Genomic DNA, 22,569 nt, shown 5'->3' with positions numbered 1-22,569 from the left:
CCTGGCATCAAGAACTGTGAGAACAAGTTCCTGCTGTTTTAAGACCCCAAGTTTGTTGTAAATTGTTATGGAGGTTACAGGGAACGAATACCCCAGCCAGTGGATTCATTCCTCTTGCATTATAGTGAGGAATCCTCTTGCATTGGATAGTGAAGTGTCCACTCACTATCCAATCAGTTCTCTCCAAGGGATGTTAATAGGATAAGAGCCACTGAGGCCTCTCCTTCCTGGCTTTGGGAAAGTAGGTAATTGATTCTCGGAGAAAGGGCATGGCTGGGAGACACCCAGCATGCATGCCACTCCCCTGACACCTGATTTCATGCCTGGGTGAAAGGAGGTGTTGGGAAGCACAGGACAGCAGTCATGCCTGAGTGCAGCGCCAAGCCTGGGGCTCTCCTTCCCCACCCACAGTGAATGAATTCACATGCGGAGCTCTTATGGGGCAGTGAGAGAGAAGAGGTAAGATTAGGTGAGTCTACCTGTCCCTCAAATTCAAACACGTGTTTAACTTGACACCTTTCTTTAGCTAGGCTTTGGGATAAGTTCTTAGCACTGACACCAACCCACAGGCCAGGGGAGAGTAAGACCTGCACATCTTGGACAGCTGAAATAAAAATAACAGTATCATTCAATTATTCATCTACTTGTTTATTTGATAAATGTTTGCTGTGGGCATAGATGTGACAGCCTAGGTGATATTATAATCAGAGGGTCATTGTCTTTATGGGGTGAGAAAAGTAAGTACACATAAATGAGCAAAATCACAAATTGAGAAAAGGGCTGTGAAGGAAAGGAGTAACGTTCTGAGACAATGAAGGGTTCGAGTTGAAGGAGCTGATGGTGCTGGTGGCAGTCAGGGCTTGAATTCAGGAGTTATATTTGGGTATAGGGGTCTTGTGAGAAGTTTGAATGGAGAAGTTGAGTAGGCAGTTGGATTTAAACTTGGGGCTGGAAGAAGAGTTTTGTGTAGGAAATATAAATTTGTTATTTACAGCCTTGGAAACGAAGAGAAAGCCCAGGAAAAAGAGCACTGGGGACTCTATGCATAGAGAAGGATTCGGACCCTTTTACATGTGAACAGTTTAGAGAAACAATCTGTAAAAGGCTTCCGGTTCCCTCCTCCAGACTACATTTCCCAGAATGCCATGGAGAAACCGCGTGGGGCTCTGAATTGCTTCCGGCAGCCTCCGGCGCTAGCGGTCCTAGGTAATTATGGCGACTCTCAGAGCGTCTTTGTGGCCGTGGAGCCTCCTGACAGGTTCTCGGGGTGCTAAACGGGTCTGTTTCCGGGCCCGAGGTCTGCCCAAGCCCGGCGCCCTGCTGCAGCTGCTTCCCGTGCCCTGCGGGGCGAAAGTGCCATGCCGTCGGTTCAGTTCTGAGGCCGGTAAGTGACCTGCTCGAGGTCCACTGGAGTGCTCTGGGAGACCAGCCTGCTTCTGGCTGGCAAGACCCACGCGGAGCCCCACCTGCACCCTATGCCGCATCCCTTGCCCTCCCCTCCCTTCCCACAGCGTGCCCTCGCACCCAGTCTTCTCCCTTCTGTACCAGCTGGGTCTGTCATCTCCCGCGTTTGTTCATTCGTTTACCCTCCTAACCAGCAGTGCTCGAGGTCTGCTCTTTGCAAAGCACTGTGCTAAGTGTAGGGGACACAGATTTTTCCCCGAAGGAACTCATGGCCCAGTGGGGAGGTGGCAGTGCATTGTGACCCGGACTCTGATAGGGGAACGCACGTAATACTGGAACTCAAATCAGGTTGGAAAGTGAGGGAGGGTTTTGGGAATTTTGTGGTTCCTGGAAAGGCCATGACCAAACGCTAGTGAGGAAATGAGCATTCCAAGTAGAGGAAACAGCATGAGCAAAAGTCCAGAAATGAGGCTGAACACAGGTAGTTTGGGAACCCATTTTGGAGGTAGGATTGATGAGAAGGGTTGGTTATGACTTTGGGTCTTTAAAAGAAGAAATGTGTTGCCTCCCAAGTTTCTTATTTACTTGGGTGGTTGAGTGGAGAATCGTCCTATTTATATCAAGACAGAAGATTAATTGTAGCAGCAGTTTTTAAGGGGGGAGGTAGGGGAAGAAAGGCAGTAGATGAGATAAAGAGATGGGAAAAGAGAAAGAATTCAACATTTGTTTTGGACACATTAAATTTGAGGTGCCTTTGAGATTCAAGTGGAACTGTCCATTAGGCACACCTGGTCGCTGCATGGTAACTGAAGCTGGGGGAAGGGGTCAGGTTGAGGAAAGTGCTGAGCACCTGTTGTGTGCTGGCTGCTTGAAGGGACCTGGGTGCCGGAGATGACTGCAAGAAAGGGTTCTGGACCTGGAAAATGACATCAGCTAGTGGGGGGCAGTGAAATAAGCAGACTACCTTAACTTTTTCCCCCTAATAAATGATGTGAGCCAAATTTAATTACATTTTTAAAAATTAAATATTTTTTCGGTTTTATTGAGATATAATTGACATACAACAGCATATAAGTTTAAGGTATACAGCAAGATGATTTGACTTGCATGTATCATGAAATTATTACTATGATAAATTTAGTTAACATCCTCTATGTAGATAAAAAAGAAAAAAAAGTTTAGGATTTGCTTTCTTAACAACTTTCATATATCTAACAGCAATGTTAACTGAGGTCATCATGTTGCCTGCCCATCATTTACATCCCCCACACTTACACCCTGTAACTGAAGTTTGTACCTTTTGATTACCTATGTCCAGTCCTCTGCCACCTCTGGTAATCACAAATCTGTTCTCTTTAGAGTTTGGGTTTTTTGTTGTTTCTAGATTTCACATGTAAATGAGATCATAGAGTATTCTTTTTTCTCTCTGACTTGTTTCACTTAGCAGAATGCCTTCAAGATCCATCCACGTTGTCCTAAATGGCAAGATATCCTCCTTTCTTATAATAATAACACGCCACATCTTCTTGTTCATTCATCCGTCAGTGGACACTGAGGTTGTTTTCACGTCTTGGCTATTTTAAATAATACTGCTGTGAACATGGGGGTGCAGATACCTCTTCAACATAGTGTTTTCGTTTTCTTCATATATTCCCAGAAGTGGAATTGCTGGATCATATGATAGATCTATTTTAAAATTTGGGGGGAAACTTTGTAGGTTTTCATAGTGGCTGTTCCAATTTATATTTCCACCAGTAGTGCAGAAGGGTTCCCTGTTCTTCACATCCTAGCCAGCATTTGTTAATTGTTTCTCTTTTTGATGCTGGCCATTCTGACAGGGGTGAGGTGATGTTTCATTGTGGTTTTGATTTGCATATCCCTGATGATTAGTGATGTTGAGCACCTTTTCAAGTACCTGTTGGTCACATATCTTCTTTGGGAAAAAATCTATTCAGGTCTTTTGCCCACTTTTTAACTGGATTGTTGGTATTTTGCTATTGATTTGTATGAGTTCTTTATATATTTTGAATATTAACCCCTTACCAAATATATAGTGTACTAATATTTTTTTCTCATTTCTTGGTTGTCTTTTTATCTTGTTGGTTGATTCTTTTGCTCCTCAGAAGTTATTTAGTTTGATTTTGTCCCATTTATGTTTTGTTTAGTTGTGCTTTAGGTGTCATATTCAGAAAATCATTGCCAAGGCCAATGTCAAGGAGCTTTCCCCCTACATTGTCTTCTAGTTTCATGGTTTCTTGTATTTCATTGAAGTCTTTAATCCATTTTTAGTTAATTTTTGTGAGTAATATAAGATAGGGGTCTAGTTTGACTCTTTTATGTGTGAATATCCTTTTATCCCAGCATAATTTATTGAAGAAACTATGTTTTCCATTGCATATTCTTAGCTCCCTTGTCAAATAGTCAAGTATTAGTTGACTATATATATATTTGGGTTTATTTCTGGGCTCAGAGTTGTATTCCATTGGTCTGTCTGTCTGTCTGTCTGTATGCTAGCAACAAACTGGTGTGATTACTGTTGCCTCAGGGTGTAGCTGGGAATTAGGGAGTGTGATGCCTCCCACTTTGTTCTTTCTCAGGATCGCTTTGGCTGTTCAGGGTCTTTTGTGGTTCCATATAAATTTGAGGATTGTTTGACCTATTTCTGTAAAAAATGCAGTTGGAATCTTGATAGGAATTGCATTGAATCTATAAATGGCTTTGGGTGGTATGGACATTTTAACAATATTAATTCTTTCTATCCATGAACACAGGCTACCTTTTCATGTATTCGTATCTTCTTTGGTTTTTCCCCTCAGTGTCTTGTAGTTTTCAGCAGAGTGACATTTCACTGCCTTTCTATTTTATTGTTTTTGATGCTATGATAAATGGTATTTTTAATTTCTTTTTCAGAAAATGTGTTTATATATTTGTTATATATAAGTTTATATGTGTTATATATAAATTAGTATATAGAAACACTACTCATTTTTAATGTTAATTTTTGTATTCTGCAACTTTACTGAATTTGTTCATTTGATGTCACATTTTGGCATATTTTCTATACATATAGGATTTTTAATATAAAACCATGTCATCTGCAAATAGAGACAATTTCACCTCTGATTTTCTGTGCTGGTGCCTTCTCTCTCCTTTCTTTTCCTGCCTAAGTGTTCTGGCCAGGACCTCCGGTCCCGTCAGTAGTAGTGATGAGAGGGCTCCCCTTCCTTCCTGGTCTCAGGAAAGGCTTCCACCCTTCCCCCACTGCGTGCGTTGGCTGTGGGCTTGTTGTGTATGGCCTTTATTATATTGAGGTATGTTCCTTCTGTACTTTAATTTGTTAAGAGTTTTTATCATGAATGGATGTTGACTTTTGTCAAAATGCTTTTTCTGCATCTATTGAAGAAACTATAAGATTTTTTCTTTTATTCTATTAATGTGATGTACAATGTTCATTGAGTTGAGTATGTTGAACCCTCCTGGCATCCCAAGGATAAATTCCACTTGATCATGGTGAATGATCTTTTTAATGTGCTACTGATTTCAGTTTGCTAGTATTTTACTGAGAATTTTTGCGTTCATATTCATCAGGGATATTGCTCTGTAGTTTCCTGTTAGTGTCCTTTTCTCACTTTGGTTTCAGGTTAATGCCGGACTTATAAGTTTGGAAATGTTCCCTCCGCTCTGGTTTTGGAAGAATTTGGAAAAGATTGGTGTTAATTCTTTAAGTGTTAGTAAAATCCACCTGTGAAGCCATTTGGTCCTGGGCTTTTCTTCACTGGGAGATTTTTGATTACTGATTCAATCTCCTTACTAGTAATTGTTCTGATTTTCTGGTTTAGTTTTCTTAAATTTTTTTTTCAATTATAGTTTACATTCTGTATTATTTTGTATTGGTTTCAGGTGTACAGCATAGTACAGCTTGGTAGTTAAGTACAGCATAGGAAATATAGTTAGTAATATTGTAATAATTATGTATGGTGCTAGATGGTTACTGGAACTATCAGAGAACACATTGTAAAGCGTGTGATTGTCTTCTTGATTTAGTCTTGGTGGGTTGTATGTTTCTGAGAACTTTCCTGGTCTTTCAGGTTGCCCAGTGTGTTAGCGCGGTGGTTTGAAGTGGCCTCCTGATCCTGTCTTTGTATTTCCGTGGTATCAGTGGTGAAATTCCCTTCTTCATTTATACTTTTGTTGATTTGGGCTCCTTTTTTACCTCGATTAGTCTAGCTAAAGGTTTGTCAGTTTTGTTTATTTTAGCAAAAAATGAACTCTTTGTTCTGTTAGTCTTTCCTCTTGTTTGGGTTACATTTTTAAGTGGTTACTGTGGTGGTTCTGCGGAGAGTGGTTTATGGTGGGGTCAGAATGGAGGCGGGGAGACTGGTACGGAGGCCAAGGCAAGAGACGAGGGCGACTTTGACCAGGGTCGTGGCAGTGATAAATGGAGAGTAGAGAAAATTGATGAGTTATGATAGGCTACGTATATCCCGGGTCACTGTCCTTTTTTTCAAATGGAGATAATCACAGTGTTTAAAGGGGTAGTTGTGAGGGTTAAATGTGCTTTGAAAAGTACTTAGCTCAGTCAGCGCTGGCCCATAGTAAATATCTAACAAATGTCAGCTGTTAGTAATGTAACTACTGCTGCTGTTGGCTGGGCGTGGAGGGTAAAGAAGTCAGGAACGTGGAGGGAAAAGGAAGGTGCCTGCCTCACAGGTCTGTTGGATGGTAGTAAGATAGGGAATAGCAGGAAGAGTAGGTTTAAGACAGGAGAACATTGATGGGGTCCGCTTTATTGAAGTGCATGTGTAATGTCCATGGGTATTTGGATGGAGGATGATCTTGGCTAGAGATTCAGATTTGAGAGTCTCCAAAATCCAGAAATAACTTAAGTGATAGAAGGCTAGAAAGTCATCTGTTGAGAATGTGGGAAGGGAGAAAAGAAGGAGGCAGTTCAGAATCATCAGGGACACCAGCAATTACAGGACTAGCAGAGGAAGAGGCGGCCGGGAGGAGTGGCCCTTTTTCCCTAAGGAAGTGGACATGGAGGTCAGGCGAGCACATAGGCGCACTGCACGGGGCAGAATTGAGATCTGAGTCTCCTCTTCTGTCCAAGGCTCTTCCAAGACACCACATGGCCTCTTCAGTATCCTGTCCAGTAATCCAGGCCGCTCTTTCCTAGCTGCAGCTTCGCAGCCTAGAATTCTTTCCCCGTTTTTTCCTCCATCTTGTTTAGGCCCCTGGGAAGCCGTGTTTGACCCCGTCGTGCCCTACATGCTCCCAGGCTGTGTGCTTCCTCCCCCAGCAGTCACAGGCCTCCCCCGTCTGCAGCACTTACGCTGAGGAGCACGGTGGTGGACTGGGATTCATTCATCCAGGCTTTAGAATCAGATAAGCCTTGGTTTAAACCTTAGCTCTGTCCCTCAGTAGCTGGGTCTTTAAGCTCCAGTGTCCTCATTTATAAAATTGGGACATCAGTATTTATTGTGGGTGGTTGTTGCCATTCCTGAAACTGTGTGTAAGGTCTGGCATATAGGAGACAACTCTGTAAACGAAAGCAACTATTATTATTATTATTATTATTACATTAATTACTTTTTTTCCTGTTACTTCCTCTACTAGTCTTTGAGTGCCTTTTAGGCAGGAACTGTGTCCTCCTCATTATGAATATTCAATAAATTTTAAAGGAAGGAATGAACCAATAACTACGTCTTGTATTAACAATATGTGTATGAAGGTAGATATTATAGACACTAAATCATTTTTATTTTTAACTTTTATATTTAGAGGCATTGTTGGCTTGTCATTTTTTCCATTTCTTATTTGCTAAAATTATTTTAACAGAATCTGGTAGCTCAGAGATCAAGAAACCTACATTTATGGATGAAGAAGTCCAACACATACTTATCAAGATGACAGGCTTGGATTTGCAGAAGATATTTAAGCCAGCTGTACAAGAACTGAAGCCCCCAACCTACAAACTAATGACTCAGGCACAGTTGGAAGAGGTACATGAATGCAGGAATATTGGTAGAGAATACCTCTCTTTAAAGGGTTAAAAAAGATTTGCAGAGGCCCCTCCACATGTTGATAGTTTTTTTTTTCCCTCAGGCACTAAGGAGAGGGGACTCCCAGGCACAGAACTGAGAAAGGAAATAGGAATGGGCAGGCGTGGGGCAGGGAGCAGGCCACAGGGAGGCAGACTGGGCGTGTGGGCCGGCGGGTCTGGGGGTCGGAGCAGAGCATCCTCTGCTCTGAAACCAATCCGAGCATCCTTTCTGCCCCTGCTCCCTTCCTGGAGGGACAGTTGTCCTGAGCTGCTTTGAGGCTGAAACTGGAGAGATTATGAGATCCTTCTGAACAGCGTTTTGCTGCAGGCACCAGGCTCCTCCTGGAGTCATAGGTATTGAATGCTTTGTGGGAAAGGCTTCAGTTTATAAATATGTGAAGCATTTTTGCTCTTCTTCTAATTCAAAACTAATTTATAATCATAGCAAAAATTCAAATACCTGATAGTGCTGTATATCACATGAAGAGCCCAAGTCCCCTCCCACCCCTCGGAGGTAACCGTTGTGAACGGTGTGGTGTGGAGCAGTGCGGTCAGTGGTGGAACGTGGGCTTCGGAGTCGAGTTGCCTGAGTTCACATCTGTGCGCTGCAGTGTCCCAGCGTTTTACTGAACGTTCGTGTGCCTGTTTTCTCACCCATAAGTAGTTGTGGGCCACATACATTCAGAGTATTTGAACAATATCCAACACACGGCAAGCACCCAATACGTGAAATCCTCTAGTCTATTTCAAGTAGCTTTTGTGCCCTGGCTCTGCCTCAGAACATCTGTTTGCTGTTTTGAGAGTGGTTGAGCCTGTAGCTGGTGCGCTCACCCAGACCACGGAGGCAAAGATCCGGGCCCAGGAGCCCACTCAGCGGTTTACTTCACTGACTCTTACCTATGGCTTCTTCTCTTTGTAGTCCGTAGCAGTTTTGATTTTTGTCTGCTTTTGTCAAATGACCCGTTGGTCTGTAACTATGTGACGTTCCTTAATATTTTATTTCATTAGGCTACAAGACAGGCAGTGGAGGCAGCTAAAGTACGGTTAAAAATGCCACCAGTTTTGGAAGAACGAACACCAATAAATGACGTGTTAGCCGAAGATAAGATTTTGGAAGGAACAGAAACAGCCAAATACGTGTTTACTGACATATCATATAGCATACCACATCGGGTGAGTATATGTCTAATCGCGAACTGATCTGTATTTGAAATACTATGTGGAGATGTGACCCAGCTGTCTCTGAATCTTCCACACCAGAATTTCTGTGTCTGGTTGAAAACATTCTGGAAGATATAGCTTAAGGAAGAAGAGAAATGCGGACTGCCCCGCCCTCACCCGACGTTACCATATCCTACAGATTAGGAACACAGTGTGCTCCAGGACGACTGCAAAGGAGGGGCCGAGACTGCTGGGACAGGGCAGGGGTGTGTAGACAGAAACCCACTGCCAGACCTCAAACGGGCAAAAATCTTCCAGGCGGGGAAGAAGGGGGAGTCTTTCTTTCCCCGGGTGAGACTCACTTCCTTAGCTGATGCTTTTTGGAAAGACAGTGTTTCTTTCCTGTGCGCACTTGATGATCCGAAAGACCCAGACTGCCCGAGGGTTTTCATTTCAGAGTTTGCAGTGAGAAGGGCACGCCCCACGTGGTTTTCAGGCAGCACCACTGCCGCTGTAGTTTTCACTCTCTCCACTTCCCTCGATTGCCAGTTCGAGAACACTCTGGCACTTACAAAACATATCAGTTCTGTGTTTGAGCCTCTTCAAGTAAAGAGTAACTTGCATGTAATTTATAATGCAGTTCAGCTCACAAAATGCAGTAGAGTAGTGCATAGTGCCAGGCCTGGGAAAAGGGCCGCCCCGCAGCAGTCTTCATCATACACGATTGTGGTTAGGAGACGTGGTCTGAGCAGTGCCCGTGTCTCTACACGAACCACCCACACGTCTGATGTGTGCACATCACAGCGTTTCATTGTGATTGAGATTTTCCCTTTGGGTGCTTTAGCAGATGTCTGCAGTGCTGCGGAGGCTGGCTCGTGGGAGTGCTCTATAACCTGAGGGGGAGAAGGGAACCTGGAATTCAGATTACCAAAATAATTGTGAGGAACAGTTATGTTATTTTGTATTTCTATTCGCAGTACTTGATGAAAGTTTTAATTATATTATCCTCAAAATACATTCAGAGACTCTTTTCCTCTGAAAAATTGAGTCAGTACCATTAGGTGAATTTAATTAGATATGTATCAATTATCTGCTGTGTGCAAAAGCTCCGTGTAAGTCACTCTGGGTGTTGCAAAGAATTATAATCCACAGTTCCTGCCCTTTCCTGGTTCTGTAAGAACATTAACAATATCTGGGTGTTAAGAATCTTTTACATGATAAATTCTCAGCTGAGTGGTGCAGAGAGGAGGTGGTCCACCTGCCTCAGATCTGGCAGTTGGAAGAGTGGAGAGACCAGAGGCAGGTGGACCAGTGAGTCTGACACATTTATGTCTCATGTCGGTATGAGGAGTCACAGAGGAGTGGGTTAATGTTCCACATTTTGGGGTTTGTTCCTTTGACCCCCAGGACAGTAAATGTACATCATAAAGTTAGTAAGCTCTGTTTAGGTGAGACTTCGGCATGGGGAAATTAAACAATTTGAAAAGGTTTTATAGCACTTCTTTCTTCTGAAAGGCATTTAGAAGATGAATCTCAAATCAGCTTTTTTAGTTGAACCACTTTATGTATTGAACCCATTTTAGGATCACAGCTGGCACTTAGTAAATACTTTCATTTTAGATTTCCAGTTGTCAGAGGTTGAACTGTGATTAGTGAAGAAAGTATTAAATCTTAGCCAAGTTGTTGAGGTTTAAAATTATCATTGAAGTCATGCACTGATTGCATTTTATGTTCTCCACTTGTACTTTATATTGTTGATTGCAAATTATGCTTATAATGGCATTTAGTGGGACACAGGAACTGAACATAGGTCCTCGTAAACTCATCCTTGACTGTGTTTTCTATTTCAGGAGCGCTTTATCGTCGTCAGAGAACCGAGTGGCACACTACGCAAAGCCTCTTGGGAGGAACGGGACCGGATGATACAAGTGTATTTCCCAAAAGAAGGTCGGAGAACTCTACCGCCAATCATCTTCAAGGAAGAAAATCTTAAGGTAGGGGACTTGGTTTCACAGCGTCAGTGGTCACGGCTTCGTTGAAACAGTTGGCTCTGGTGCTGTTGAGCATTTTGCTTTGGAAAACACAGATAAACATTTCTAGTGATAACTCGACCAGAGTTACTTATCTTACAGCTGGGATTTGAATTCAGGCATAAGTTAGAAAGCCTGTGTCATTTCTACATGTCTCTCAGTGGGCACAGATGCGGCCTGCGTGTGGATGGGCAGGCCTGTCATGGCGTCAGGATAGGAGTTGAACTCTCCCGTTTCCCATCTAATTCCAACTCTGCTGTGTGGGTTTAGACCATGTACAGCCTGGACCGGCATGTTGATGTCCTCAACCTCTGTGTTGCCCAGTTTGAGCCAGACTCTGCTGAATATATCAAAGTGAGTATATTTTCTAGTTTCTGAATTATGGGCTTAAGTGTGGGTGTGAGTAAGATTTTTAATCTAGCACAGTGAGTTAAGTTACAAGTTTTGATGCAGGGTCAAGGATCTGATTTTACCAGATAGATACTTTATCCTTCCAACTAGATATTTTATCCTTCCAACAACCCTCGAGGTGAGGGTGAGAGAATGGGAAGAGTTAAGTAGCTTGCTGACAGTTGCACGGATAGTGAGTGGTAGAGTTAGGGCCCAAACTTGATGACAAAGCCAGTTCTTTTTTTCAATTTTTCATACAGGAACAAAGTTACTAAAATTTACCAAATTGCAGAGGGTGTGTCGTACAATTCAGTTTAATAAGTTATCACGGAGTGGCTGCTGTGCGTGAGGTAGTATTGTGGATGGTATAGCTGATGATATGAACCAGGGTGGGGTGTGCTGTGTCAAAGCTTGTGGTCCAGAAATCACTGTGGGGAGCGGGGCTACCGAAGTACGCAGAGAATTTACCACCTGAGGTCTGAGACGTTCGGTGCTGAAAGAAGGTTACCACGTGCTCTCAGGAATGGTTCCACAGGGATCTTAAAGAGGTTCTACAAGGGCAGGGAGCACTGCGGTGGGCAGAGTTGGGTGAGGAGAGGTGTGTCAGGTGGAGGGGACAGTATGAACAGGCTGGAAACGACAACGGATGCTTGAGAAGCGGCCCGTCATCTGGTGTGCTTGTCACGCAGTGCCTGCGCAGGGCGTGGTTCGGCATTAAACTAGAGGGGTAGATGGGGCCTGTCCCAGGTGACCCCAGGTGCTAGGCTGAGGCATCCTGACTTCAACCAGCAAGTCTCTGAAAGCCTTTGAACACAGGCCTGCCCTCATCTAAGTCTTCATTTCAGAAGATCAGTCTGGAAGGAGAACTGAAGGAATGTTAGTTAATAAGATGGGAGTAGTTGATGGATACGGTAGTTGATGAGATGGGGTAAGAGGGAAGGAGTGAAAGGATATTCTTGATTCCACCCCTTAATAATCAGGGAATAATGGTCCATTATATTCAGTGGTCTATGTATGTAATTGGTGCTTCATAAATAATGCTTGGTTGCTGAAAAGTAATCGATCTGGCTGTGAACGTTTGGAAAACTTGTTCCAGGCTGCCATTTGCGTCTACAGTGGAGGTCTGGTCTAAATCTTACCTACTAGTTAATGGCAGTGGAGGCACAGGTATAAGTAGACCCGGTTTTGCCGATACTTTCTTAGGCAGTACTCATGCTAGTAAATGTATATCCAGTAATGCTGCCCTTTATGAAGGTTACAAAAACTTTATTTTCATGTTTCTGAAAAAAATTGCGTCTTATGTGGACAGATTCATCATCAGACCTACGAAGATATAGATAAACATGGGAAATATGACCTTTTACGTTCAACGAGACATTTTGGTGGAATGGCTTGGTATTTTGTAAATAAGAAAAAGATTGATGGTTTACTGATTGACCAGATTCAGAGAGATTTGTAAGTATGATCTTTATTAGTAAGTAAAAGAAATTCTTATTACCATTAAGTCTGTATTTAAGCTATGTTGTTTTTCCAGTGAAACAGTGTGCTGTCCATTGATAACAGCTGGCACTCACCGCAGTTTATGGGTTTGTTCTTCCAGTGTAACCCAGTTTTCTGTGTTTGTTTTTGTTATGTAAACACCGCTAGAATTCTTTGAAAGAGTAAGTGGCTTCGGATCTGTTCTGTATATCTGGTTATTATTGACTTATCCCTGCTCGTGGGCAGCAGTGAACTTTCCAGACACTCACAGGGCATTAAGTAAGAAATGTAAATAAGTTGACATAGCTCGGGGGAGGGAGGGGGTGCTTGTTTTCTGGCAGGTCTACTTCTCGGGCTTTTCAATAAAAGCCATCATTTAACTTATGAAAATACTCTTTTGATATTCCTTGGCTTTTGCAATATTTGTAAGGCATTTTTGAAAAGGTTACATTTTTCAAAGTGCAGGAAACAAAGACTGTGTGTTGTTCCGGCACGCAGACCAGTGTGCTCCCGGCCTTCTCACTGAAGTTAACAGTGTACCGTGCAACTTGTGATAGCACGGAAAATTGTTTTTGAGTGTCTGTTGATTGGGTTAGAACGACCAAAGAGAGAAGGAAAAGAAACCAACTAAGAAAGTCAGCTTTCCACAAAAAGCCCTTGCTGGACTCAGAGTTCTGGGTTACAAGGAGGTTTAATGAATTGCCACCTTCAGACTAAGGTGTTTTGACTCACAGTGTCCGCATGTAATTTGAACCATTCATATAAAGGTAAGGCATTCGTAACTAAATAAAAGGTGCCGTAGGCATTTCTAATAAACACAGCCCATATTTGGAAACCATTACTTCTCATAGAAACAGCATTGTTAACAGTAGGTGATGTCCAGCCAGCCTGCTGCAGCCTGTGTAGTGTAATCCAACGTAGAGGGCAATGCGGTGTCTGTCCAGGAAGTAACCAGCCATGAACTAGGAACAAGAGGCATGTACCGAAGATACAAAATACAAGAAATACTGTTCTTAGGACAATGACGCCTCAGTAGGCACCTGGGGACCTCACAGAGTTCTCCCAGTTGCTGTCAGCTGCCCCATCATATTTTCCTGAATGTTATCAACAGTTTGAAATCCCTTCCCTTTCATAGGTGATTTTAGTTTGGGGAGAAGTTGCAGGGTGCCAAATCTGGACCCATTGGGCCCGAGTCACCTGGGTGATTGGATGTTTTGCCAAAAATCTCTGCACGAGACGTGATGCATGTGCACACACATTGTTGTGATGAGGCTGCCAGTCACCAGTTGCTCACAGCTGTGGCCTTCCAACTCATTATAGTTTCTGTGGAGGAATGTTCAAGCCTAATGCAAAATTTGTCGCAGATTTGCTGCTCTTCTGGCTCAGTCCTTTTAAATGTGATGGCCACACGATGCACATGTTTAGTGAACAGTAACGTGGATTCAGACTCAGGTCTCACTGTTGGTTTTGAATTGAGATTCTTAATGTGTACATTTTTTAAAATTTCAGATATGGCTGGGTATGAAGCTCAATTGTTGAGACACAGGCATTGTACTTTAGCATGAATGTAACAGAGCCATAAACATGATTCTAATATACAAAAACCCAGTTACGCTCCTTATGGGGCCACCTGCTGAAGCTCTAACGGGATTTATTTTTATATTTTATTTGCGATGTTTGTTGCCAGGTTTATTGGACTTTGTTACATTATAACCAGCATAGTAGATTTATAGTTAACATTTTTGAATTTTTCTGCCTGGAAAGTTTTACTACACGAGCACGTCTGGTTTCTTAGTTCCCCCAAGGGAGGGCCTTTAGGGTAGATGGGCCTTAGGATAAGCCTCCAGGTATTTAAGGCTTGAGAAATTCTTTACCTACTCCTAGGTCACCTCACTCTTTAACCCCCAGCTCAAGTGATAGGAAAGGAGGGAAGGTCGAAGTGTGATAGCTGGGGGAGCACAGAATTAGGGTGTCCTCACTGCCCCCAGCCAGGAGCCAGTACACAGCAGAACCTCAAAAGCACAAGCATACTAGAAGGGCCGTTTGTAAACGCTCCCTCGGCTTTGAGGTGGCGAATAGAAAGGCGCTGACTACGTGAGAAGATAGTGGGTTTTTGCTGAAGAACAGGAAAGATGTTATTGTTTAAGGGTTCTTTTATCTTTAAAATTACTTTATTGATTATGCTACTACAGTTGTCCCAATTTTCCCTTTTGCCCCCCTCCACCCAGCACCCCACTCCCTCAGGCCGTCCCCACACCACTGTTCGTGTCCACGTGTCATGCATGTAAGTTCTTTGGCTGCTCCATTTCCTATATTGTATTTTATATTCCCATGGCTATTCTGTACCTACCTATTTGTACTTTTTTTTTTTTTTTTTAAGATTTTGTTTATCTTTAGAGGGTAAAGAGAGAAACATCAATGTATGGTTGGTTGCCTTTCATGCATCCCCTGCAGGGAACCGGCCTGCAACCCAGGCATGTGTCCTGACTGGGAATTGAACCACAGTCCTCTGGTTCGTAGGCCTGTGCTCAATCCAATGAGCTACACCAGCCAGGGCTATTTGTACTTCTTAATCCCCTCGCCTCTTCACCCATTGTTTGTAGGTTTCTAAAAACGCAAGTACAGTCCTGAACTGTATTTTTGTTCTGGCTTCATCATAGACAGTTGTGTGACACTGACATTAGACTGCTGAAGTGGGAACGTGGCTTCCCTCCATCCGACGTGCATTGTTTCAGATTTGCCTCACTAGGATGTTTTTTCTTTTTAACTAATGGGTTCCTGTAAATACACAGGTAGCTGGGTGTCTCTCCTTGGACTCCTAGTAGACCTCTCGTAAGAGGCCTTTATCCACTAGCTCAGAGTCTAGTGAAAATTCTGTTAGTAGGAGCCGACACCGCTAACACGTAAAGGCAGTGATTTCGAGTATCCCTGTGACCACCGGCCTCTGGCTCACGTGGGATGAGGGTATATTCCTGCGCTGAGTTGGAGGATATTATCATCTGCTTGTGCAGTGGGCTGGCCTAGGAATCATCTGCCGTTAACAGTGTTTCCAGGAGAAATGATGCTGCTTCCGAAACTAACTCAGCCGTCTTTAGAGTACGTTCACTTCACAGACTGGGCACCACCTGAGACTCCTGCCCTACCTAATGCGGGGTTGGTATGAAGCCGAAATTAATTTCCCTGAAAATGCTTTTAAAAATATAAAACTGAAGGGTTAAAAAATTTTCTTTCTGGCCCAAGGACGCTTGAAATGTAATTTAGCTTTGAGCTGGCACACCCTTTTGTAGGACTTAGCAAATGGAGAAAACAGTCAACCCTCTCACTCTAGAGCTGAGGATGCCGCCGGCCTGGTGCAGCTGTACCACATCCTCCATCCAGATGGCCAGTCCGCGCAGGAAGCCAAGCAGCAGGCTGCTGAGGGATTACATTTAATTAAGGTAAAGTGACTGTTTCCACATCGGCTCTTGCGTGATAATTAATTTAGGAAGAATTCTGAAATAGGTTATGTTTAATGGGAACTCAGACTTGTAGTCTTGAAACAGTGGTAAAGCCCCAAATATCTTCAGCCTGGACGCTAGAAACAGTGGGTGGCGGGGGAGAGGCTGCAGGTGGTGTCTGAGAAGTTCGGACAGTGCGGCAGCTGCCCCCGTGTTCTCTGCAGTACCGTCACCCGATCAGGTCAGCAGCAGAGCGCGGTGGAGGACACGGTGGCAGATTCCAGTGCGGCTCCTGTCCGTCCTTCGGTGTGGTCACATTCTTGTTCAGGTGTCCAGAAGGGGAGACGGCGGGGCTTATATATTACCAAACCTTAGATGAATTATTGTTTTGAACTACAGACCCCTCAAACCATGAGTTTGCACATATTCCTCTGTAAATGTTGATATTTTTTTCAGGAAGGGAAGGGGAGATCATTGTATAATTTCCATCTCTTCTAATATTCAGAATAGATACGGTTTTGTGTATCTGGCTTCTATCCCAGTATTACCTTGTGCATTTGCAAAGCAGTTACAACGTTTATTAAGAATAAAATGGCCAGTGACAAATACTCTAGGACAGGGCTGGCAGACTCATGTTCACTGGGGGCCACATCAGCCTTGTGGTTGCCTTCTAAGTGCCAAATGTGATTTTAGAACTATATAAATGTAACTACCCTTTAACTAGGAGCGCGATGCTCAGTGCTGCCGGGTAGAAACAAGGTGGAGGCTGGATTCGGCCCGGGGGCCTTGTGTTTGCCGCCTCTGCTCTAGGAGAGAGAACTACAATAGTAACACTGATTTTGTCATAAGCCAGAAATAGAATGCTTTTGGAAAAAACATTTAAAATGAAAAGTTATAGTTTGTTGATTCTAATCTTCCAGATTTCTCTTAAACATAATAGCTCTCATTTTGATTTGGCAAGAGGTGCTAGATGATCCAATTTCTTTTTAGTTTTTTTTTCCTGAAAGATGGCAGCCATATTAGGATACTTCTGGTGTTTAGTAAAAATTAGTATTATGTTTGAATTGTGCCGGATACTGTTGTTCTGTCCCTCTTGTATGCTTTTTGCATTATAATCAGAAAAAACTATGAAACTTGGAAATCCTTTAATCTTGTACTCTGCTACTACAGAATTGGTAATGATGTCTAAAAAGTCTAAAAACTAAGAATTTTATAAATGGTGTATGTTCAATTGCTTTATAAAAAACATTTTCTTTTAATTTAAACAGGTTTTTGCAAAAACAGAAGCACAGAAGGGAGCACATATAGAATTGACACTGCAAGCTTATCAAGACGCATCCATTAGCCATTCTGCAGCTTCCTGAAAATATTTCTCAAATAAATTTCATTTTACTAAATACTACCTAGCTTTCTGATGATTGAGCTGGGTGTTTAAACTGTCAAAATTAAAAGGTACTGATTTGGAATTCCCTGTAAATTTTCTTTTGTGTTTTAAGTTCCAAATAGTGCCTCTAGCAGAAATACAAAGAAAACTTATGCCACTCACTTTTCCAGGCTACAAGGGGACAATTGAGGAGTGTGTGTTTGAGTGCCTGGATATTAATTTCTCTAATCACAGCAAGTAAGTGTAGCATCAGGGAAAGAAAGTACCATGCCTTTGCCTTTCCGTGTTACAGAGCCCAGCTCAAGGGGGTCAGAGGAGCTGGGGTTTCAGACCCAGATTCCAATCAGGGCAAGACAGAACAGGCCCAAGGCACACGGACTGAGGCAAACAGTGCAGTGAGGTTAAGAGAATTATACCATAAGAATTATAGTACAGCTAAAAAAAGAGAATGTGGGATAATCTGTACAGTGAGGTGTAGTTCTGGCTCACCACTGTAAAACCAGACGTTTATTTTCATTATTTAGAAAGGAAACTTTGAAGTGTCTTTAATAATTCAAAAGGCTTTATGATATATGGTCCAATGACAGTTTTTAAAAAATCCCAGGTCTATTTTAGTTAACAAGGGAACAACACACTGACTTAGATGCTACGCACAAACTCCTAAAACGAGGAGGGAGTTTGTTAAAATGTAAGGGGTTTCTTTTCGGCATCCCAGCACTGTGGTCAGGTACCTGTCCATAATAATGATCCTTTCAGTCGGGTAATGGGAAAGATTACTATTCAGTCATCCAAAATCTCTTCATCCAGGTTGATATCTGTTGTGTCAATATCGTCTAATTCCAAATTATCCAAATCTACTTCCAGTTCAAGTAAACTCTACAAAGAGGAGGAAGGAGACGGTGAGTTATGGTACGATGTTAAAGTTCATGATCCAAGGAGAACTGGAATGATACAGGCACACCTCGGAGCTACTGTGGACTCAGTTCCAGGCCACCACCATACAGATTTGTTTTTAAACAACTCACATCAATTTTGCTTCCCAGTGCATATAAAAGTTATGTTTACACTGTAGTCTATTTAGGACACAGCATTATGTCTAAAAATGCACATACCTTAATTTAAAAAGTCTTTACTACTAAGAAATGCTAACCAGCATTTGAGCCTTCAGCAAGTTGCAATTTTTTTGCTGGGGTAGGGGCTTACCTTCAATTTGTAAAAAAACAGTAACTGAAGTGCAATAAAATGAGGTCTGCCTGTAGTCAATCAAAAAGGGTCTCTTCCCCTTTCCAAGCCCCTGCTCTGAAACTGATCACACACTTAAAATGCAGAGGCCTGCACACCTTGCAGAGATATTCAAGGGGAGGGAAAGGTGGGGTTCGATGGGAAGTTGGGGGAAGATGGCCATACCTTTTCTTCTTTGTTGGCTGAGTGGGATGCTATGATAATGGGATTAGGAGAAGCAGGTTTCTCATCGAGTTCCTGAAAGCCCAAATGGAGATATATTTAGAGTTCCCCACCCCCCAAGGGAAGATTGATCAGGATTAGGAAGTGGGAGATAGTACTTCCTCAACAAAGCTCAACAAGATGATCTCATTCATTAGCATTCCACTGACCTGTTGAGCTGCAGGTCTTGAGGGCTGAAAGCCTTTTGCCTCTTCCATAACATTTCTTTCTTCATTTGGCTATCAGAAAACAAAGCAATAATAAAATGAAGTATTTTGAAATTGTCATTCATCTGTGAAGTAGGTTTAAACCCCAGATATTAGCTTTTATTCCAACAGTAATGTATGTAATATTGTTCAAAGTCTTGAGTTGTGAATGCACCTTCACCCTACTATAGTCACACCAAAGGAGGCCTGCCACTCACCGTGACAAGTGGGTATTGTTTAGCTGGCCACAGACTGGCATGTGTTTCCTTCACCCATTCTTCGGCAACGAAGGCTTCTTTTAATCCAGGGAAAAGGTTTTCATACTCTGTTGGATCAGCCAGGGATTCCGCTGCTTTCTGATTGACTTTTGAGAGACTCTCTCTCCAGAGTTTCACCACCCTAATACAGGTATCATGGAACCAAAGGGAGACTAAACACATGTGCTGTTTTTATTCGAAACATTTCTTCCTAAAATTAGGAAAGTCCGTACCTTGAAACCTGACTGGGTAAGTAAGTCCGGGCCAGGAAGGCAGCTTCTGGCAGTCGTCCAGTTCTAATCAAGAGCTCCAGGCAGGCATCGAGCCTGAGGAATAAAGAGGAGAGGCAGTGTTTCCAGGAGTAAACACTGTGCTTAAACACCGGCATTGAACACATTAAGAGAACGCAGACTTGGTGTTGCTAAGTCAGCGTTCCCTCCCCAACCCCCACACATGCACCTCGTTTCTGTCACTGAGCCACTGACTTGTCACCACCAGTGTGTCCCACAATCAGTGGACTTCAGGTGTCGTGAAGGGTGAGAAAGCTTTTGTGACCATTTTCAAACTCTGTTACTTGTTTTAACAACTCCTGAGAAGAATCGAGAGGGGCTTTTCAAGGCAAGTTAAGGCAGCTGGGATAAGTAAGCACCTGTTAAAGACTTCAGGAGATAGGGGAACAAAAACAGGTTGGCAAGTAGGAACCAAAACGGCAGTGTCTCCAACACAGGCTGCGCGGGACGACGCAGTGGTATCCAGTAGGAAAATAACCCAAGTGGCTGTTTTTTCTTTCCTACTTTCATTTTTTTGAGTTGGATAAGTATGTTTTAGATTTCAGAAGTCTTTGGATTTCAGAAAGGTAATATAGTACATATATATTACCTACTGTCAGTATCAAATAAAAATGGAAAATATTCTGCAGTAACATAAAAACTAAATGACATAAAAACACACTGAGTGGCATAAAGGTAACAAGTATTTTAGAGTTCAGGTTAGGTTTTGCCATCAAATAAGTTACAAAAAACTCTTCAGAATATTTTTAGATTCTTGAACTATACGGAAGAGTGGATCTAGCCTTAATAGGTATACAAAATTAAAAGTATATTGTCTGTAGTAAATACATATTAAATACATAAATATCAAATATGAATACATACACTGGGGTGCACATTCAAAGTTTCTATGCTAATTAATGGAATTTAAAAAGTTAGCGTGTCGGGCAAGGTTAGTGAATACTTCTGTGTTTTGTTTCACAGCATGGTCACTACTATTGAAGTGATTTGGTTTGCACTAACTGCCAGACTTAAAAATAGGACATTTTTATGCTTTACAGTTGGACTCAAATCTGAGAGTAATCATCGGCATCTTCATCTCCCTTTATTCTTGCCATGAAAAGATCAGAATTACCTGATTTGGGTAAAACCATCAACCATTTAGGTCCCAACTGGAGCAGCACAAATAACCTCCTGCCATCATAAAATGTTTCAGCCAGAAATGGCAGGGCTGTTGAGAAATTTCTCTCAATTAAGCCTCCCTGAATAGCTCATTCTCCTCACACGTTTAGACAATTATGCTAACAGCATCCTCAGCTGACAGGGCACTGTCTTGACTGCCCCCCCACTAGCTCCGCCATTTGGCCAGGCTCCAGATCTCTGTGTAGGGTTTATTCTTCATAGTCCTCTTCAAAAATCACCCTCAAAGTGAATGCCAAGAGTGCTTTTAATTACTATGCCCGCCTCTTTCACAGCTTGGGTTAGTACTTACTTGCCCTGTAAGAAGTAGCTCATGAATGCCACATTATTCTTGCCATCTCTCTCTGCACCCTCTGCTAGCTTGTTCACCATTGTAGCATTTCCAGAAGCAGTGGCCAACAGCAACAGACCCCCATAATCCTGTGCATGGTGCAGGCACTCCTGGGCTAGGGCAAACTGGCACTTACTAATGGCAAGCTCGGCAAGTTGTTTCCACTTCTGTTCCGACTGTAAGAAAGTTTCCAAGTCAAAATATCTTTGGAAATAAACATCTGAATTTCCAACGTCAACATTATTCTATTATCCTGAGCAGTACTGTGCTGACAGTGGGAGGTTATATACACACACACAATATACACACATATCTAGGATCTGGCAGAAGGCCTGCTTGAGTGGTTGGTAGGATAATAAATGAGCGTAATACTTTATAGTTTTAATTAGAACATTTCACCTAAAAGTCATATGGTGTGCTTGAGTGTATATTATTATGTTACAGAATTACATGCTTACGATTTTGTAATAAAATATTTTGTAATAAAAAAGGGTAAGCCCTGGCTGTTGTGGCTCAGTGGATTGAGTGCCAGCCTGTGAACCAAAGGGCTGCCAATTCGATTCCCAGCCAGGGCACATAAGTTGGGTTGCGGGCCAGGTCCCCAGTAGGGGGTGCACAATTGCAACCACACATTGATGTTTCTCTCCATCTCTTTCTCCTCCTCTTCCTCTCTGTCTAAAAAGAAATAAAATCTTTAATACATAAAAATTTTAAAGGGGCATTATTTGCCCTGGCTGGTGTAGCTCGGTGGATTGAGTGTGGGCCTGGAACCAAACAACCGCGGTTCAATTCTCAGCAGGGGACGCACGAGAGGCAACCATACATTGATGTTTCTCTCCCTCTCTCCTTCCCTCCCCCTCTAAAGATAAATAATAAAATCCTAAAAAATAATAACAACAAAAATAAAGTAAAAGGGGCATTATTTGTGCCAGACCCGATATATTCAGCTGTGCTTGTTAACTTGGTTCTATCAATCAAAATAAAATGGAATGACAAAATGTATAATAAAGAAATGGAAGTTATTCAAATATTCAAAATTAATTCAAATCAATTTTAATAATACATGAATAGTCATCAACCATTGTATTTTTATTTTGTAATTAGTCAACAAACTATAGAAGTTTTAAGGTAATTAGATTTCTGTCATTTTAATGAGTGATTTAATAGCATTTTTGAAAGATTAGAAAATTGTTTCTTGTGTCCTAAATATTTAATAATTAGTACTTGTCATTTGTGGCTTTTCAGAATTCAAAATGCAGCACGTTTGGGTGAGCTTAACATAGCTAAGAGTTAGTCCACACATCTGAAAGTAATTTACCAGTAAATGCTGGACGTATACCACAACTGGGATCCCTCAACGTACAAAGACCCATAAAAGTTTCCCTATCAAAATGTCAGAACCCTTCTTTAAAACCAATCTTTCTCAGTAGTTTTGGATGTTGGCAAATTACTGCTACACTTTTTTTTAAAAGAGTTCCCAGACTAGTTTACCTACTATCTCACACCATTCCTTCTCTTCCAAAACAGATCTCCTA

At 42.3% G+C, this 22,569-nt stretch overlaps 2 protein-coding genes across 2 annotated transcripts in view; one reads left to right on the top strand and one right to left on the bottom strand.

The window, feature by feature from the left end:
* The first annotated feature begins 1,187 nt into the window (after positions 1-1,187).
* Positions 1,188-17,410, top strand: MRPS22 (mitochondrial ribosomal protein S22). Its single transcript, XM_037139411.2, has 8 exons — positions 1,188-1,384; positions 7,243-7,406; positions 8,456-8,620; positions 10,459-10,602; positions 10,909-10,992; positions 12,338-12,483; positions 15,836-15,944; positions 17,213-17,410. Exons 1-8 carry the CDS (start codon positions 1,213-1,215, stop codon positions 17,306-17,308), a joined length of 1,080 nt encoding a protein of 359 aa, XP_036995306.2. The 5' UTR covers positions 1,188-1,212; the 3' UTR covers positions 17,309-17,410.
* A 381-nt stretch (positions 17,411-17,791) lies between these two features.
* COPB2 (COPI coat complex subunit beta 2) overlaps positions 17,792-22,569 on the bottom strand; it is a 33,496-nt gene continuing 28,718 nt past the window's right edge. The window contains exons 17-22 of the mRNA XM_037139409.2: positions 20,996-21,210; positions 19,468-19,560; positions 19,196-19,376; positions 18,942-19,010; positions 18,736-18,807; positions 17,792-18,204 (exon numbers count right to left, since the gene is read on the bottom strand). Of these exons, the coding sequence (XP_036995304.2) occupies positions 18,109-18,204; positions 18,736-18,807; positions 18,942-19,010; positions 19,196-19,376; positions 19,468-19,560; positions 20,996-21,210 (726 nt within the window). The 3' untranslated portion in view covers positions 17,792-18,108. The remainder of the gene's footprint in view (positions 18,205-18,735; positions 18,808-18,941; positions 19,011-19,195; positions 19,377-19,467; positions 19,561-20,995; positions 21,211-22,569) is intronic.

The sequence above is a fragment of the Artibeus jamaicensis genome, unplaced genomic scaffold, assembly GCF_021234435.1.
Source record: "Artibeus jamaicensis isolate MK-2021 breed Jamaican fruit bat unplaced genomic scaffold, CSHL_Jam_final contig_519, whole genome shotgun sequence".
In the NCBI taxonomy this organism is placed as follows: Eukaryota; Metazoa; Chordata; class Mammalia; order Chiroptera; family Phyllostomidae; genus Artibeus; species Artibeus jamaicensis.
The sequence above is the reverse complement of the archived record's forward strand: the minus strand, read 5'-3'. Positions and strand labels throughout refer to the sequence as shown.

Excerpts from the sequence above, each read along its gene's own strand:
- MRPS22 (XM_037139411.2), top strand. The coding sequence starts at position 1,213 with ATGGCGACTCTCAGAGCGTCTTTGTGGCCGTGGAGCCTCCTGACAGGT. Across the intron at positions 1,385-7,242 it reads TCGGTTCAGTTCTGAGGCCG|AATCTGGTAGCTCAGAGATC; the intron begins GTAAGTGACCTG and ends TTATTTTAACAG. Across the intron at positions 15,945-17,212 it reads AGGGATTACATTTAATTAAG|GTTTTTGCAAAAACAGAAGC; the intron begins GTAAAGTGACTG and ends TAATTTAAACAG.